Genomic DNA, 19651 nt, shown 5'->3' with positions numbered 1-19651 from the left:
TGTGTACTGTAGACAGAGAATATGGTGTTAATAAACAATACTGACGAAGAGTAACTGTAAACATTTTAATGGCACCCCCAGTAGAAACATTACTATTTTACATGAAAAATTTTATTAAAGTCAAGTTGAAAGTTCATGTCAGTGACTTGAGTCCATGGTAACTTGTATGAAAAAGAAAAATACAGGGTTAAGGTAGCAGTTTACAAACAAGGCATCACTGATGCCAGCTTACCATCCTCCATTTATTGCATGTAGAGCACTGAAAATTTGTACAATGGACAATTGGTTTTATTTCTTGTTTCATGCATAATGCCTAATTCTAAGTGTGAAGATTTGTCACCACACTGCCTCTCAATGTTTTCATATAAGTGCTGTAATGAATGGTATGGTAAATATGTGGTTTATATATGGATACCTGCTAGCTTTGTCTAAAGACACTTTAGAAAAATGGCAGCCTCAGGGAATAGCTGGTTCCAATCCTGTGAGACAATGAGCACCTTGCAGGATCAGGCCCTTAATGAAGAGCAGGGAATGACTGCCTTTAGTATGTTTTCAAATCAGAAATTTGTAAGACTCTTGCATGTGTTCTGTGTGTGACTGTAAAGAAAGCTGTTATGTAGCCCAGTCATGATATGCTTATGATTAAAGCATTCTAGTTTCTGTAGTCCCTATTAAAATGAAACTCTTTGTTACAGATGGATCAAGAAGGGTGCTTCTTTAATTTTACTACATAATATCTAGCTCTAATTTTACCAGAGAGATTAGCTGCTTTGAAGTGAGTATTTAGGAAGTACCTAAAGTAGGGTGACCATATTTCCCAAAGGGAAAATGGGACACCATGTTGGGCTGGCCTGAGCCACCCTCCCTGTGCGGGAGGGCAGGCAGGGCTTAGGCGAGCAGCGACACGCATACTAGATAGCGTGACCATATTTCCTCGTGGCTGGGCCTCACATCGCTACTCACTCGAGCCCTACCTCCCTTCCCTGCATGGGGCTTTCATTACTGCTTGCCCCCTTCCCTCGCACATTCCTCTGCACCCCACTTTTTTTGACAAAATTGGGCATTTGTCCTGTTTGCTCAAGACAACTAATCAAGTTGCGAAGAGCAAATGGGACAAATGATCACTTTTGCCAAAAAAGTCAGGACAACCGGGACAAGGCTTAAAAAAGGGACTGTCCTGGCCAAAACGGGATGTATGGTCATCGTAACCTAAAGGTTTGGTGGGACAATGAGAGATGCTCTCATTGCTGGCATTGCAGTGTTGGAGAGCAGCTCCACACTGTGCTGTTTGCCTCCTTTACTGCTTCGGTATTGACTCCCATGCAGGGGTAGTTATCAAGAGCCTCAGAAACACTGGGTTTTATTGAGCAAAATACTTAAACTAGCAGTTGGTGGTTGTATGTTTCCTGTAATTAAAACAATAATAATCCTCTTGAAAGAGGTAGCTGATTTTAGGTGGGGATGAAGGTATTCACCATCATGATCACAGTCATACTTCGTGACCCAGACCTTGTCCAGATGTCTCTCCAGAGAACATTAGTGTCAGCAAGATTCTTGGGGCATGTCTACACTGCAGTTGGAGGTGTGATTGCAGCACATGTAAAGATACCAAGCTAGGTTTATGTCAGCTACCACAAGTATCAGTGGCAGTGATACAGCAGCAGGCTGGGAGTTAGTAGCATTCCCAATCTTTGGGCAGCTTCAGACACCTTCCATAAACAAAACAACCAACTGATTAACCAACCAACCAAACAAAAACCAGACAGATGTAACCTTCTTTCCCCCAAATGTGACATTTCCTCCTAAAACTACATTCTTCAGACGAAAGTAATATTCAGTTCAGGACAAGTGATTGATGAGAAGTATGATGTAACAACAGTGGTCACCATTAAAAAGGAAGAATTTTCCAACAGTTATGGGCACACAGTGGTATCTGCGCTACTACAATATTACCCATACTTAAATAGATCTTTGGTAACTTGGGCAAGTGCTGACTTTTTGAATACTTCTGCTGAAAGCTTGCAAGCATTGGGTGCTTTATTCATTGACGTGTGTTTGTGTGTGTGCACAAGCACATTATTACTGTGGTAAATATACATTTTTGCTGTTAGTGATGGATAATTATAGTTATAACTCGAGTTTTTTTCAAAATTCCTTAACCCAAATTTGGAGTATAGTGCTGACATTTGAGCTCCTTAAGGCAAGATTGAGTTTCAGCCATGTAGAGGATATGTCTTGGGGCGAGAGGGTGAGGGGTGTATGCAATTTTTAAAAAGCTTTTTAGGTTTAAAAAATAGTTAAATCTTTCTCTTCTGAGAAACAGTAAGTAATTTGTACAAAATGGACTAAACTTCAGTTCCAGAGCTCAAGGTAACTTAATCCTTTGTATAGAAGCTTTGCTTTGTGTGCACTTGTATAGAACTTATAATGATAATTATATCCATTGTGATCTAATGCTAAACATTCTTGCACATGAAGATAACTGTAACAAACCTTTGCTAGTAGTTTTAGTATTTCCCTGTTATTACATTTTTAAAAAGATGAGGCCAGTGTGAATTCCCACTCTGCTACTAAACCTTTTTTAGGTTGAAATGAATACTGATAAGGAGATTATCTTTCTGAAGAAAATGCGTCAACATTTTATACTGCAGTTCTCTGCATCTCTAACAATCGAATACCATTTTTATTCTTAAGCTTCTTTTCCATCAGGTAATAAGGTATTTTGATTATTAACATTTTTAAATTTTAAAAAGTGAGAGCTAGAGATCTCTCAGTAGTACAGTATAGTATGCTGTGGTTAAATAGAAGAGGCTGTTGGCTCTAAAATTTTATTTCTTATGGAGCAAGTGTTGAATTATGAAGCAGAAAAATAAAATGTTCTTGGCGGTATAAATAAAACAGTAATCAAAGGAAGTATATCAGAGGGTTTTTTTTATTTCCTTCTCACAGTCCAGTTTATGCCTTTGTGTATTGTTGGGACATTAATCTTTATAATAGAAATGGAAAGCTGCATTTCATTGAAAAATGGATTTGAAGTAAAACTCTGATAAATGAACAAAACCACACACTATATCTAAACCACATACTATCTCAAACTTTTTGATTGTTTTGTAATATTTTTCAGTTTGTTAATTGTGCATGTATAGTGATATCATATGCTAACATGTGAGTGATTAAAAAAAAATAAGTTGTGATCCTGCAAATATGTAAGCAGTTGCATAAATTTACTCATGTGAGTAGTCCCATATGAATTCAGTGGGGATTTTAAGGAGAGTAAAATTACTCACATGCTTAAATATGTCCAACATTGTAGAATCGGGACCGTAATCTCATTCCTCATGTCTGCAGGATGCTTGGGGATGTGGTGAGGGTGATATTCTTGGCTCAAGGAGGATGTGGAAGATGAAGTGATTTTGTTAGTACACATATGGATCAAGAAGTATATTTAGAGGATTTCAGAGTCTAATTCTGCCCTTCTGACTGAAGGATAGTACTGCACTGCAGGACTCTTTATGGGAAGAAATGGGATCCTTTTGTTGAAAGGCTATACTGTATACAAAATAATGCTTTTCACTAGGGCTGTCGCTTAATCAGTTAACTCACGTGATTAACTAAAAAATATTAATTGTGATTAAAAAAATTAATCATGATTAATTGCACTGTTAATAGAATGCCAATTGAAATTTATTAAATATTTTGGATGTTTTTTCTATATTTTCAAATATATTTATTTCAATTACAACATAGAATATAAAGTGTACAGTGCTCACTTTATATTTTACTTTTATTACAAATATTTGCACTTTAAAAATGATAAAAGAAATAGTATTTTCAATTCACCTCATACAAGTACTGTAGTGCATTCTTTTTATCATGAAAGTGCAACTTACAAATGTAGATTTTTTGTTACATAACTGCACTCAAAAACAGAACAATGTAAAACTTTAGAGCTTACAAATCCACTCAGTCCTACTTCTTGTTCAGCCAATTGCTAAGACAAACAATTTTCTTTACATTTATGGGAGATAATGCTGCCCGCTTCTTATTTACAACGTCACCTGAAAGTGAGAACAGGCGTTCACATGGCCCTTTTGTAGCCGGCATTGCAAGGTATTTATATGCCTGATATTCTAAACATTTGCATGCCCCTTCATGCTTCGGCCACCATTCCAGAGGACATGCTTCCATGCTGATGATGCTCATTAAAAAATAATGTGTTAATGAAATTTGTGGCCTTGGGAGGAGAACTGTCTGTCTCCTGCTCTGTTTTATTCGCATTGTACCATATATTTCATGTTATAGCAATCTCAGATGATGACCCAGCACATGTTATTTGTTTTGAGAACACTTTCACTCTAGATTTGACAAAATGCAAGGAAGGTACCAGTGTGAGATTTATAAAGATAGCTACAGCACTTGACCCAAGATTTAAGAATCTGAAGTGCTTTCCAAATTCTGAGAGGGATGACGTTTGGAACATGCTTTCAGAAGTCTTAAAAGAGCAACACTCCGATGCACAAACTACGAACCCAAACCACGAAGAAAGAAAATCAACTGTCTGCTGGTGGCATCTGACCCAAATGATGAAAATGAATATGTGGCTGTCCATACTGATTTGGATCATTATCGAGCAGAACCCATCATCAGCATGGAGACATGTCCTGTTGAATGGTGATTGAAGCGTGAAGGGACATATGAATCTTTAGCGTATCTGGCACGTAAATATTTTGTGACGCCAGCTATAACTGTGCCATGCAAATGACTGTTCTGACTTTCAGGTGACATTATAAATAAGAAGTGGGCAGCATTATCTCCTGCAAATGTGAACACACTTGTTTGTTCGAGCAATTGGCTGAACAAGAAGTAGGACTGTGTGGACTTGTAGGCTGTACAGTTTTACATTGTTTTGTTTTTGAATACAAGTTATTTTTGTACGTAATTCTACATTTGTAAGTTCAATTTTCATGATAAAGAGGTTGCATTACAATACTTGAAAATTGAAAAACACCATTTCTTTTATCTTTTTTATAGTGCAAACATTTGTAACCAAAAATACAGTGAGCACGATACACTTTGTATGCTGTGTGCTAATTGAAATCAATATATTTGAAAATGTAGGAAACATCCAATAAATAAATAAATGGTATTCTATTTTTCTGTAACAGCATGATTAATCGTGATTAATTTTTTTAATCACTTGACAACCCTACTTTTCACCCTTATTCTTGTGATCTGAGGACACTACAAAGCTGGAGGTTTTTATCCCCATTATACAGATGGGAAATTGCAGCTCAGAGATCTTTAGGTTTTTATCAGTTGCTCATCACTATGATATCTAAAAGCTGCACAAAATTATGGCGCACAAGCACAGAGAAAATAAAGGTATGTTTTTCTCTCAGAATTTGTCAGGGTCAGGAGGACAATTTAAATATAAGTGGTTTGCCTAAGGTCATACAGCAAGTCAGCAGCAGAATCAAGAAAATTCTAAGGGCCGTGACTGCCAGTCCCATTGTCTAACCACCAGTCAATTCTGCCTTACCCATAAATATGAGCCTCCTGATCAGAAGATTCTAACATGATGAGCAAACCTATTGGGAGAAGACTAAAACTAGAGCTTAATCTTACAAGTAAGAGCTATGAGCAAGAGCACCTTTTTTCAGTTTCAGATGCATTTAGAGAAGGTCTTGCTAAGATGCCTGGGTCTTTCTTGGACCCTATTCTCCCTTTACTATTGGAGCCCCTATTATTCCTCCACATCCAGCTCATTTACTTCCTGTTTGTTCCCAGGTCCTCTAATCCATCATCACAGCCACTGCTTTTGGAGATAAGTGGTGGTGCTGACAGGTGTAGCAGCAATTCTGCTGGGACTCACTGATGGACTTTACAAATTGAATGTTTCAGTTAATACCTGCATGAAAGAAAAAACATAAGCCCAGAACTCAGTATGCACTGGGCCCCATTTCACATTTGAAACAAAAGCTTACTTTTCCCAACTGAATGTGCAATCCTTCAAGCTTCACAGAAAATTGCTTCTGAAAGATATTAACCCTCTACATTCTTGGCTGCTCTACTGCCCTTTCCCTTTTACAGAAGGGTGTTTTTTTTTTTTAAATACTTCCTATATGTTTGGTTTCTGCTTTCCTCAGTTCTCCTGAGTCCAATTTTATTCACTGATTCATTCTTTCCTAGATTTTTCTGCTTTTGAGAATTGCCCTGTAATGGGGAGAGGGGATTGGAGGGTTGGTTGGCCTAGTGGGTGGAGCACCTGGCTTCCTTCCCCTGCTTTTATGGTTGAGGAGCTTCGGTCTTTAAGGTGACAGGGTGGAGAGGGAGAGCCCTCCCACTACACTAGGTCCCAGCTCAGGGCCCTGTGTAAGTCACCCCTGAGTATGGAACCTCCCAGTAGGGAGTCAATGTTCGCTGCCCTGGGCTACTTCCTACTATTGCCCCTTTAGTTTGGGTCATGGCCCCTATGGTTCAAGTTCCTGTGGTGGCTTGTCTCTTAATAGTGCCCCCTCATGGACCCTGGGTGGTAACTTGCTGCACTCCCAGGTTACTCTGGGTGGGGCAGCCCTAAGTCTGGTCTCCATGCTTCAGTCACCCGGGTTGATACTTTAAATTTATGGTATAATTTTAATGATGAAAAAATGTATCTTAGAATTTTGACTCAATGTTTCATTCTATATCTGCTAACTATAATAAAATGCACCAGTGCACTCTGTAAGCATCCAGTTATCTGCACTGTGTTCGAACAGAATTTTTCATGTTCCTATTGCACTTATTTCCTTTGCCCTGATGTTCTAAGGATTTCCTTTTAGTGCATATGAACATCTCCTTTTGACAGACAATGAAAATTAAAAGATATGGGTAGGCACAGGAAACTGGAACCCAAATATGCCCCCTGGGTTTTCATTTACGGTTAGGAGCTACAGACACAATTACTGCTGACAGAAATTCAGAGGCCAGTGGCAGAGTGCATGTGGCAGTAGACTCATGCCAGGCAGTAATTGGGAAGATTATTTTTAATCAGAGCATATCCTACAGCCCAAACATTAGAAATTGCTTGTAAGGCTGACAGGAAATTAAACTGAGACCAAACAAAAAGCCTCAAAATAGGAGTAATATTGTTAGGAGTATAATGATGGGAAAGCTCACTGCTTGCTGTGTTTGGCTGCTCTCTGAAGGGTATGACTTTTAACTTACAGCAACAGACAACATTGTCTAATTGCATTTTAGAAGTGAACTAAAATTAAAACCAGACTCAATCGTTTATATCTGCGCTTAGGAGAAGATGCAAAGCACCAGATGTGTGAGCCCATGTTAGTATTTGTGCTTCTCGTATTCGTGTTTGTATTCATTTCTATGTTTACTCTGGCCTTTTTATAGTTCCTAAGGGAACCACTTAAGTTGCCAAAATAATGCAAGGTCATGAAATTTCAAGGTGCTGGTGATTATGTACCAAGCTGTAAATGACCTAGACGGACTCTTGCTGCAGTACAATCTGTGCTTGTGTGGAATGCCTAAGGCAACTGCCCCAAGGGAGTTGAGGCCAGGGCAGCCTCAGTAGTATGTCCTTACCTCTTGACATCCTCAGAAATTCACCACAGGCCAGAAGTTGCCCCATTGCAAAAATGCTTTAAAACTTGTCTATTTGACCAAACGTTTCTTTACGCGCTGGCTGGTTTCTTCTATCATCTAGTAGTTTATGCTGAATGTCCTCCCTGCTTTCCCTTTTAAGGTGTTATGGCTGGGGGCTATGAGGAGAAGTTGCAGATTATGAATTTCTTATGCATGGGAATTGGTTGGGGGTGGGTTGCCACTATTTAAGCCATGTACAGTGCTCCCAGATACTGCAATGCTGGGTCCAATCCAGTTTCCCATAATTATAATGCTTGTGTTCCTGAATGGTGGGAATTGCAAATCAAGACATTCTGCTTATTGTTTTGTCCCCTGATATGGTTCCTGATGCAATGAAAAATAAAACACAAAACCAAATGCCAGTATATTTTGAGTTTCCTCAAATACTGCTCTTTTCATCTTCATAGAAGTTCCTAATAAGTTTGGGGGTGTGGTTTGATATATCCCTACAGACAAATAACGTGACCTGGCTTCATGATACATGCTGATTAATTTTTTGTGCAAAGACTCGCAGCCAGATGCTGCTAGAAAATAAATTTGTTCACAAAATAAAAGCATGCTCCTTGATGTAATTCATGCTACTAAACAGAGCAATTATGTGACTAAGAGGTGGTTTACTTGTGGTTACATACTATACTGAATAATTGAATGGTAAATAAAGCATAGTTTACAAATTATACATTTATATCTTTGTTCATTTGAGATCTTGAAATGCACAATGTAATTATATATGATAGGTTATTCATGCAATATTACCAAAGCACCTGGATAATTTTCTGTGGTAGCCTTGAAAAATTGCATGAGGTGGTCACTAGCTAGATTGTATTATGCAGATCAGCTATGCTTGTTGTTTCAAAATAGTATGCAATTTCCATGTCACCGTGGATGGAGAGCTGTCCTTGCAGACTCTTTGGGTGCTTCTCTCTGCATTGTGACCAACTCCATGGCCAGGGAGAACTTCAGTTTTGAGCAGCATAATTAGTAGAGATCAATGGAAACACTGCCTCCTCCATGTGGCTCATATACTTTCCCACAAGTATGCCATGTCTCTTCCATGTCCTCTTGGAAAACAAGACTGAGGATCTTTTATGGTGTACTGGCTTTAGATCAGCAAACTTTTGAGGAATTCTCTGTTTCCCTACGGTGTGGGTAGCATATGGTGAGGTATGTTTAGCTACGATCAGTATAATGTAACTATTTTAACACGGGTGTGTGGTTACAAGAGTGTTAAGAGGAAGAACATAGGATGGAAGGATACCCCTAGACAAGGATTACAGAATTCTCATCTTAAAAACAAACAAACAAAAACAGGGAAACTCTGTCTGAAAGGAATAATGTTTATGGGAAGCTATGCACTGCATTCACTTATGGTATTTTGAATGGTTTGGGGAATGAACAATCTTTACATTTGATTTCACATACAAAGTATTTGTGTGATATATAGATTTGCTATAGATTCAACATGCATATAGTGCTTGTGTTTATAAGAATACTAATTTTAGAGAGCACATAATACAGATTGCATATGGAAATGAAAACTATATATAGGGACGCACTTTTGTCATGAAAAGCATGGCTGAGCATGTTATAACTGCTGGAATACAATGAATGATTCAGTAAAATATTAACTGCCACCACATTCCCATCAATAAAAAGGTGGCATGGGGTAGACTGTCACCCTATTTTAATGTATAGCTATGTATAAGCAAGGAACGCTTCAGTTGTCCTCTGATCCAGAGCTTTGTTCTTCTCTTTATTTATATTCATTTTTCTTTCACAAAAATTCTTGAGTTGTACAACTGAAAAAGTATAGAAAAAGTTAATTGTCATTTTAAGATGTTTACATGAAGAAAATATATATATGTTATAAAATTACACCAGGAAATTGAACTATCACAATGTTTGAGTTATAGCTATGTGATTATGTACAGTAACCACTCAGAGTAGATAAAATCGTAAAGCTAACTTAGAATGCAGGCTTTAAATAAGTTTCAAAGCATGTCTGCCATTCCCCCCACTCCCCTTAACCCAAATCCCTTTTATAATCACAATAAAACACTTGTCAGGCATTGTTAGGTCATAATCATAGTTCTGTCTTGTGCTTTGCAGTACACTAAAGGAAGCAGTTACAGCACAACAGTGCACACACTGCCTTTCCTTATTGCTCACATGAAAAAGTACCAAAGTTCAAATTATGTGTTATTGATTTTGTTCTTTTATTGTGAATTTTAAAATTGTTTTAAGATTATACAGCCTTTTTGCTTATACGACTTCATTATCAAATAGCAGAGAGAAATAAATAAATGTAATATAAAATGTACTTTGTGCATTAAATTATACTCTCCTCCCTCCCTCATTTTCCTGGAAAATAAATATACTCTCTTAAAATATTTTTGGATCAAAGAAACCATTTTGTGGTTGTGCAGTCCTTAAGATTATTGAGCTATTTTGAAAGACAATGTGAAAAAGGGGAGAGGGTTAAAAAAACACACAAAATCTCAAACTAATTTCTTCTTCCCAATAAATATATTTTGTTTCTCTTAGGAAATCACACAGAAGCCCTATGCAAGTGGTGCCTTCAGTTTTCATGAGCGAAGCCTTCTTTCTGTAAGTACCACTGTTTGTTTTGTTTTTCTCCCTGTACTTATATTGTTTAGGCCCTAGAGCAGGATTGAGATTTCAGGTCTGTAATCATAAAGAATCAGAAAAGGCTTTCGTCTTCACATTTTGTTCTAGCTAATAGTGCATCTTGAGTCATGCAGAACAGAAGTACAAGGCATAGAGTAGAGTGCAATCCATAACAAACAGTGGAATCATGTGCAACTGACTTATTTAATCAATTATTTTTCCCGTGCCTGGCCACAGGTTAAAACAATATATATTCTCTCTTTTATTTTCATTTCACACATTAAGGTTATGTCACTGTGTCTTATTTTTTCTACCTTTGGATGATACTTCAAAAGCATAAAGAAATGCTTTTGTGTATACATTATTCAGTTCAGCCACTTTTTCCCCTTAAGACATCTAGGACCAATTCCTTTTTACTTTTGTTGTACAAGTGTTCATATAATGCAAATATGAGGAATTAAGCCCCCCTGGCTTTTAGGGCATATATAAAAGTGTTCTGGTGTTAATTATTTTTTACTTTTTCCTGACCTAAAAATTAACTGTAATAATTTGGCACAAGCATGGTGATTATCTCTTCTAAATCATTGATTATTTTCATGTTTAGGATTCTTTTTTTCACTTGAAATATCTTGTTTTATCTTGAACATAGATGCTAACTGTGCTTAGTGAACCATGTCTGCTGAGGATTTGTTTTACGAGAAAGGAATTTATTATACCTCACTAGTAAATAATAAATACTAATATGTAATAGAAAAAGTAATTTTAGGAAATGAGTCAAGGTAGATCTTTTGATTTCTTTTATAATGTGATATCTCTTTTCTTTTTTGCAATTATTTTAGTGCATCCTCTCCTACTTAAAAAATAATCCCACAACTTGGTGTCTTCGTCATGTGTAATGAATGTTAAATGTTATTAAGATGCTGCAGAAGCAGCTCCATATTGAAGGCTGCAAGAGCCACTGTCTGGAAGAAAGGCAGGAGGCAACGGATGTGATTTTATTAGGTTGCATAATGCAGGTCACTGTGTCCTCAGGCATTTCCAGCAGCAGGGCTCCTGTCAGACATCTTCCTTCCCACCCTGGTCCCAGCCAGCCCGTTGCTGGGACCCTGCTGCGTTGCCCTCCCCTTGTATAAGGGGCACTGAAAAGGAGTGGGGTGTTGGCTCCCTATTGTTAGAAGTCCTGTGCCCCCCTGCCCCCAGCTTCCCTAAGGGATGTTTACCTCTGAATCCTCTTCCAGTCTTTCTTGTCTAATCACTGTATTCTTTCCATAATGAATATCTCTGTTGGATAGATATCTGCCACAATTTTTAGTTACTAAATTGTGACATGTTAACCTAATCTGTCTGCCCACCTCACTGTGGGGGAGGCAAAAAAACCCACCCCGCCTTGGTTAGTCTGGTGGTGAGGGAAAAATCCCTTGCCAGCTCCCAAGGAAAAAAATTGGCTAGCATAATGCTCACAGTGGATCATGAAGAAACTTGGTTCTATTTTGATTCCCTGTGTGGAGAACTGGGTATTGCTAGCGCAATCCTAGTGAGAGAGGACTTTTCCAGAACTGCCTATGGTATAAGTACCACGTGCCTCCCGTCACCTGGAAGATCAGTGCCTTCCCCATCTCCCCAGGTCCAGCTGCTTCCAGTTCCACCTTGCTCTCTCCAGGTAAACCCTATCCTTCCTTCCTCCCTCCTCTTCTTCTCCAATTGCAGAGTAAGCCCTTATGGCGGGGAAGAAGCCCTTTTCTTCCAGACCGCTGGACAAGGATACACTGCATATGGTTCTGGGGAACACATTCTAAATTGAGCTGAATTAACAGAAAACAAGTAAGCAGTTTTGCCCTCAATTGGTGTGTGTAGTTCCCCTTAAGTAAAGAGGAGTTACACTTGTGCACTGAAAGGAGAACAGACCAAATTCTTCTTTAGCTTTCAGATATATCAGTATTAGTAGCTGAGTGGCTCTACTAAATTTTATGTCATTCAGGGGATTAGGCATACAGCCCTTTTTAGTAATAAAAGGCATTTCATTCCTAATTCCCTTGTGCACCACATGGAAAATCTTCCCCATAATGTCTTTGAAGTCGTATTTCAATATTTCAGGAAACCTGAATGACTTAGTGGATGAAGCAACGGCTGCTCATCTTGAGGCCAGGTTTGAATCAATTTAGTTGTTCTAAATGTGCTTGTTGCTTTTAGCTTTTTGTCTGTCATGAACAGTCGTTTCTATCACACAACAGTCCAACAGCTCTGAGCTGGATTTGACACTATTGACAGTTTCTGCTAGAAAAATTCTAGTACAAATGCAAGAAGGAGGCTGAAGTTTCTCACCTATGGGAGACAGTGGTCCCAGAGATAATTAGCGGAATGTTGTGAGGAAGCTGACATTAATTTGTCCATGGATATAATATGTCAATATTTACAAATGCAGTTTTAGAAAAAAATACTAATCCCCCTCCAACGTGCTAACAGAGATTTATAGTGTACAACAATAAAGAATAAAGAAAACTCAGTTGGAATTTTGGGAATGTTTAATGAAGCCAGATCTCTGTGATCAGAATGGTATTATTTTCCCTTGTGAGCATAATCTCACCAGCACAATGAATATCAATCAATTACTTGGGCTAAGGGGTCTTTTTTTTTTTTTTTATTGAGCTGAGACCAAAGTCCAGCATGTTGCCTGGTAACAGACTATGTAGATGAGTTGGCTCCTAAATACACCATATGGCTGGGCGTTATGCCCTATTCACCCATGACATGGTATACACATGTAGTACATTACTGATTATAAAATGGTTTGTCCTGTTCCATTATTTAGAATAGGATCTTAAACTATCAATACGAATGAAGCTCAGAGTTACTCACAAGAATAGAGTTGTCTGTAATGACATTAATTTTTGCTTGAAGGATCAAAAGAATGGGCATAATGCTACCAGTAGAGCTTGTGTTGCATATTTTTGAAGCAATTTATTCATTTTAACTTAATATTTTCTATGGATAGTTATTATGAAGTATTTTTGTCTACTTCAATTTTACAGACAAATATAAATTACAGAGTTCAAATGTAGTAAAATCCCTGTTTTTAAGTCCTAATTCTGCAATGCAGTCACACAGCAGATTAATGTAGGTGATAACATATGGTAATATCTAGCTTCTGGGTCTTCTGTTAGTATTACAATAGTACCTAGAGTTTCCAGAAAAAACATGGATCCCATTGAACATGGTGCTACCAAGGATGGTAAGAGACAGTTCCAAAGAGATGACAAACTAGACAGACAAAGGAAGTACTATTATCTCTATTTTACAAAAGAGGAAACTAAAGCATAGACAAATTTATAGTGACTTGCCCAAGGTCACAGAGGAAGTCTGTAGCAGGGCTGGATATAGAGTTGCAGTCCAGTGCTTTAACTCCAAGAACATCCTTTCTCTTCTCTTTGTCTTAAGCTGAAATTCGCTCAAGTGTTGGAAGTCCACAAAAGCTCCTCCACATCAATTTAAGATCCCCATTAACACTTTCTAGGGAACTCAGGGACAGTTAAGACATGCCGGGATGTTTATATGCTCAATATGCACAAGCAGCTGAGGGCTCTATTGACTGGATCCTCATAGGTCACTCATTAGAGAAGGTGAGTTGTGCAATGTACAATGACTGTAATCCTTCATGTAAATGAAGGGGAAGAGCAATTACTACTCTCACAACTCTCAATGTGGGAATATCAATAGGCAGGGAGGGATTATATGCTGCTGCTACTGCATCATCTTAATTTCAGGTTGGAAGGGTAAAGTTTTGCCCCTATACCCTTCACTCACCTAAAGCCAATTATTCTTATGCAAGTGACATAAACTTAAGAAAGAAATTTCAACAAAGGCTCTGTGGAACAAATCTCTGTTATCATTCCAGTAAATACTATAGAAACTAGGGGGATGAGGGAGTCTGTCTAGTTACTTTTCTAGGTTTTTACAGCATTGAAACACAACACTAAAATTATATTCACGGTCTATAAAATGATTAGAGATGTTTTCAAAGAGATAAGACCAATGTACTTCCCTTTATCAGGTTTTCTGCATCTCCAGAATGCATTGTGCTGTGGTACATGGTTTTGCCAACCATATTGCAGTAAATGGCTTTATTGGTGTGTTATCAAATTTACAGTACTTTGTGTAGACATTTTTTACGTACTAGAGAGCACGTATCCCTGCATGTGCATTTCTGATCCCCACTATATTAAGGTATATAATATAAAATCCATCAAAATGTGTCGGAGCATTTTCCCAAAGGAAGCACTTGTGCACTGGATCCTGCGCTGGATCTCATTGTCAATTTTTGCATTTTGAGAAAGCTGGCTACTGAGGTAGCCAGCTCAACTGTTTTGGTGTCCTTCCGTAGGTCCTTCTGTGACGTACAGAAGGACACCAAGATCCAGGTCTATAAGACAATTGTTATTCCGACACTCCTTTATGGATGCAAAACCTGGGTGACCTAGAGACAGCACCTCAAGATTCTGGAGAGGTACCACCAATGATGCCTACGGAATATTCTTCGCACCAAGTGCGAAGATCGCCACTCTAATGCCAACATCCTTGGTGAAGCCAGTGTCACCAGCATTGAAGCAATGATGCTCACACACCAACTCTGCTGGGCTGGATATTGCAGATGCCAGACTCTCACCTCCCAAAACAAGCCTTTTACTCTCGGCTAACCCATGATCAGAGATCCCGTGGTGGTCAGAGGAAACACTACAAAGTCACACTGAAAGCGTATTTCAAGATAACTGATGTGGACATCACAACCTGGGAGGAGCAAGCCACCAACCGATGTCAGTAGCACCACATCCTCCATCAGGCTGTGGCCAGCTTCGAGGAGAAGCGTATTGCCTTCAAAGCTGGAAAGAGAAAGAGAAAGGAAGAACTTTCTCCCAGCAGGCAGCTGATCCGCCAGGAAATGTCTGTACCTACTGGGGGCAGATCTCTGGTTCCAGGATCAGACTCCTGAGTCATCTCAGGACCCATGTGTAAATCTGTTGTAGAGCTCATCCTCAAATTGATGGTCTATCATTGAACTAAAAGCAAAGTAAGTTGATTCAGTTCATTTGCCTCCTGAGTGCTCCTTGTAGCTGGAGGTCATGCTACAGGCAACCTTCCTCAGTTCTCCCCTCAAGGAGCTTCTTAAACTCCACACATCCCCTTTTCCCCCCGATTCATAACAGGCTTTCTTGAGATCTGGGTTTATTTGGATAAAATAAATGCAAGAGTAAAATTTAAATTTCCAAAACAAAATCCATTTGTTTTACCTTCTTGTTGGGTCACTCCCTGACCTTTACTGCCTGTAGCCTCAGTTCCATATACCAAGAGTCTCTGCTGTAGTCTCTGATCACCCTTCTCCCAGGCTTTGCTGCCTGGGACCTTTTGTGCTTCAGGAAGCCACTCACAGGCCATACCTGGCTGGAGTCTCTGTCCCAGGAATCTCGGCTGGAGCCTGCTCATTCCTAGTAGTTTCTTATCTCTCTGAGCATCCCCTGTTACTGTAGCCACCCGTTGCCCTTTATAGAGAATAATGTGATTGAGCCTACATGTGCCTAATTGATTTAGAAACCTAAATCTCATTTTCAAAAAGGATTAAGGCACTTGGGAGTCTAAAGCCCATTGACAGTCAATGGAATTTAGATGTCTAAGTGTCTAAATCCCTTTAGAAATGAGTTAAGCTTCTAAATCAGTTAGGCATTGCAATGCTGAGCGCTTAAGTCTAATTTCTAGAGGTTAGCCTAGGCATGTATTAATCTAAGTCCCACTGAGTTTCAGTGAGATCTACACTCCTAAGTACCGAAGAAATTAAATGGTTTGACCAGTGTCACAGAGGGAATGTGTGACAGAGCTGGGAATTGAATCCACATCTTTGGAGTCCAAAGCCATTGCTTTAGCGACAAGGCCAAACTTTCTCTCATGTTTCTCTGTTTAAACAAAATAATAATTATTATTATTTATTTTGGCTGTTAACAAATGAAAACCAATATAGAATTTCACACACACTGCTGGCTGGTAACACATTGAACATTAAATGTCATCAGTAAAGTACTAGCAGCAGAGCTCAAAGCTAACTGAAGCTTAATTGTCTTCAAGCTGATCTCTTCTCATCTTTAACGGGTCATGACTTGGGGTAGGGGTGAATGTTTCCCTTAGCAAAGATACAGTATTGTTTTTCAGGCACTGTATAACTTTTACTAATAGTTTATGAAAGTAAATGTCTTACTCTAAAACTAGTAGGACCCGCTACCATTATTCATGATGGACGTAGAAATCCAATTAATTTAAATGTTTTGTTTGCCTTAATTAATAACAATTTGGAACAGGTCAGTGTGTAGTCAGGCCTGTGTTCTATGCACATTGTGGATTTCCTGCACATCCTACAAGCAATCAGTAAGCACAATGCCCTTTGGAAATTTATAGCAATCCCATAAGATACGCCATAATTTATAAAATTGACTTTACTTTATGCTTATGAAGCATGTGGGACAGTGGAGGTAAAAAGTTAAATGGGATGACAGTTTGCAAACACACATTCAGAGATGGTTGGATGGAAAACAGTTAGGAAATAACAATTTATATTAATATGAGATACAGAATGTTTCATTTCATACAATCTATATAACACCCTAACTGGCTCAAAGTTAATACAAAATATGTGAAACAATAAGTGAGGTTCTCTCTTGCTGAGAGAACTTGTGATGCCAGTGGGTTAAATTTACTTCAGTCTGTGTGCTGGATCACTTGCACATCTCAAAACTATGGACTCCCAACCTTTTCAGAAGTCCACCAGCAGCTATGGAACTACCTCTTACTCCTAGTGACAGCCATTCTGTTTTCATGATTCTGGATATTTTCACTAACTACATAAACCTGTATCCTTTACAGAATCAACAAGCATTTACATCTGCTAATGCATTAATAAAGGGATGTCTATGGCCATGACCTACCTGAGTCATGACATAATCATATAAGGCAATTTCAATGAGATTGATTAAAGAGTCCTGTTCTTCCCTGAGTATAAAGCAGGACACAAAGATCACTGTACCATCCCTTAACAGATGGTATGCTAACATGTTTTAACTGCACTCTCAAGGAGCAGTTGGCCAAATGCTTGTTAGATGAAGGAGATCTGAGACCAGCATGTTAGTTGGCTCCTATCAGCATATACTGTATTTCAACCTTGGACATATCCTCTTTGGTCTGGGTACCTAGAATCAAGGAGCCCATTTACCTCTACACCTGCTGCTTTTCTTCTCCTTCCCTGTTAAGATGATACTTGCTTTGCCAGGCCCCTGAGGAACAGAGCTTTACGAGCACATCTGCAGAAGAAGAAAAGTCAGTGTGAGAGAAACTTTTGATTTTCACCATATCACAAGTGGTGTCTCACATGGCTAAATGACCCAGTGAAATAAAAATAAAATAGATTGGCTATACTAGGAAAGGATTGGTTTGCCATTCTCTCCAAATCATGCTCTGATCAAATTGCTGTGTACTACTGATTTTAGATCTGCACAGTCCACATGCTCTAATGCAAGCTACTTCACTATACCAGGTTAAAGATTTTTTACTATCTTTTTTACAAGTGCTGTGGGTCAGGATGTGGCATGTAGGTCAACTGCTCAGCCACTCAGGTATCAAAACCAAACTATTCCTCCTGACCCCTGATAGGGGAGTCTTATCAAGAGAGCTTGCTGTCAAACTTTTATATTTTCTGGTCCCCTGAATTTTAGATTCCAGGCAGTAAAATCTGCTTTGTGTGAGGATCCTGTACATTTTGAGACAAACTGTCTTAACAGCCTTGCCACCAGTGATATAACAGGCAGCTGTAAAGAAACCACGGATTCCTGCAGAAGAGACAGTTGATACAAATTCTGTGTAACAGTGAGGATGAGAAGCACCAATAAAAATAATTGCTTAAATATAAATTAAACCTAAATAAAGATATGTTTAATAGTCAGTTTCATAGGATTAGCTTGTTTTAAGGGAGAGATTCTCATGGTGCAGGTTGTGTTTGTTTGAAATTTAGTTTATCCTTGCTCACTGATAATGTTGGATACTTTAAATTCTGCTCCTTAAATGAAGCAAGTTTTATAGAAGACTGATCAAATCTCTAATTATTGATGCTATCAAGAAAATAATATTCAAGGAGTGCACTTGGGAGAAAATTGACTTATAAGCAACCAGTCTGATTCAAGTAACGTAGTATGCATTTATTTTAATGGCTAATAAAAAGATGCACTCTTTCCTGTCAGATATTGGCTATTAAACCATGATATAAAACCTTCATTTGCATAACTTGATTGATATTATTACTGATACAGCTTCACTTGGAGTTTATTTTGTACTACAGAGGTCAAAATAGACCAACAATAAACCTCTTAAGGAAGTACTCATGAGCAAATTGTTGAATCATTTACTCTACAGAAATGTCAAGAAACTTTCTATTTAATCTCATATACAGTTTGATGAAATATAGCAGTGTTTTATAATTTTGAGGGGTATGTATGTGTATACTCACTTATTACTAAGTGCCCTGATAGATACGGAGACTATATAAATATAATTGATATTGATTGAATTATTTCATACTTTAGATGATACACATGTGAGAAATATTGTTTTAAATGGTCTATATTTGTTTGTAATTGCTATATCACTCAATAGCAATTAATGGTTTCTCTTTTGCAGTCCTTTGTCCTAAGTGGATGTTAGATGAGCCCTGTAGCCCTTAAGACCAGCTTAGCCTGTTTTTACTTAGCAGTAACACATGGAACCTCCAGGCCTGCATCCTGTAAAGCACTGGCGTAAGCAAGTTAGCGTAAGTGAAACATAGCCTATGACCTTTAGCACAGATGAAGTGACCCAACGGTCATCCTAGATTTTGGGGAACTTGGAAAAACCTGCATGAGAGAAAAGTTGGCATAAAATGAGACTAGGCAACCACAGGAATACTGAACTGATACTAAGCTTGGATATTTTAGGATAGGATTGCTGGTAGATGTCTAACCACAAATTTGCTTTAGCAATATGATAATGAGTCAATAGGGATTAATACGCTAGCCTATCAGGGAAAGGCATCCCAGTATTATGAGGGTGAGGAAGTTGGATATGGACAGAGGAGGCTGGGTGTTTGTATAATATTCATGGTGAGTCCCAGGTCCTATATAAGCAAGAACCCAAATGAAAAAGCTAGCTACCCCTCCTCCCTTCAGTATTTTAGTGTTATAATCAGGCATTGGGGATCTGGACCATCGGACCCATTTCACATACCATAGACAGTGGTGATCCTTTGCCGCTTTGTCTCTTACCACCATATCTCCAAGAAAGGGGTGTGAGTATATAAGTCTATGAGCATATGCTATGCAAGGAA

At 38.5% G+C, this 19651-nt stretch overlaps 1 protein-coding gene across 27 annotated transcripts in view; it reads left to right on the top strand.

Moving 5' to 3' along the window:
* The window catches only part of RBFOX1 (RNA binding fox-1 homolog 1), a 2443894-nt gene that overhangs the window by 1138658 nt on the left and 1285585 nt on the right, over positions 1-19651 (top strand). For all 27 annotated transcript variants that reach the window (XM_048868136.2, XM_048868129.2, XM_048868132.2 and 24 more), the window contains one exon: positions 10183-10245. In XM_048868136.2, coding sequence (XP_048724093.2) covers positions 10183-10245 — 63 coding nt within the window. Of the gene's footprint in view, positions 1-10182; positions 10246-19651 lie in introns of those variants that run through there.

The sequence above is a fragment of the Caretta caretta genome, chromosome 10 (genome assembly GCF_965140235.1).
Source record: "Caretta caretta isolate rCarCar2 chromosome 10, rCarCar1.hap1, whole genome shotgun sequence".
NCBI lineage: Eukaryota > Metazoa > Chordata > Testudines > Cheloniidae > Caretta > Caretta caretta.
The sequence above is the reverse complement of the archived record's forward strand: the minus strand, read 5'-3'. Positions and strand labels throughout refer to the sequence as shown.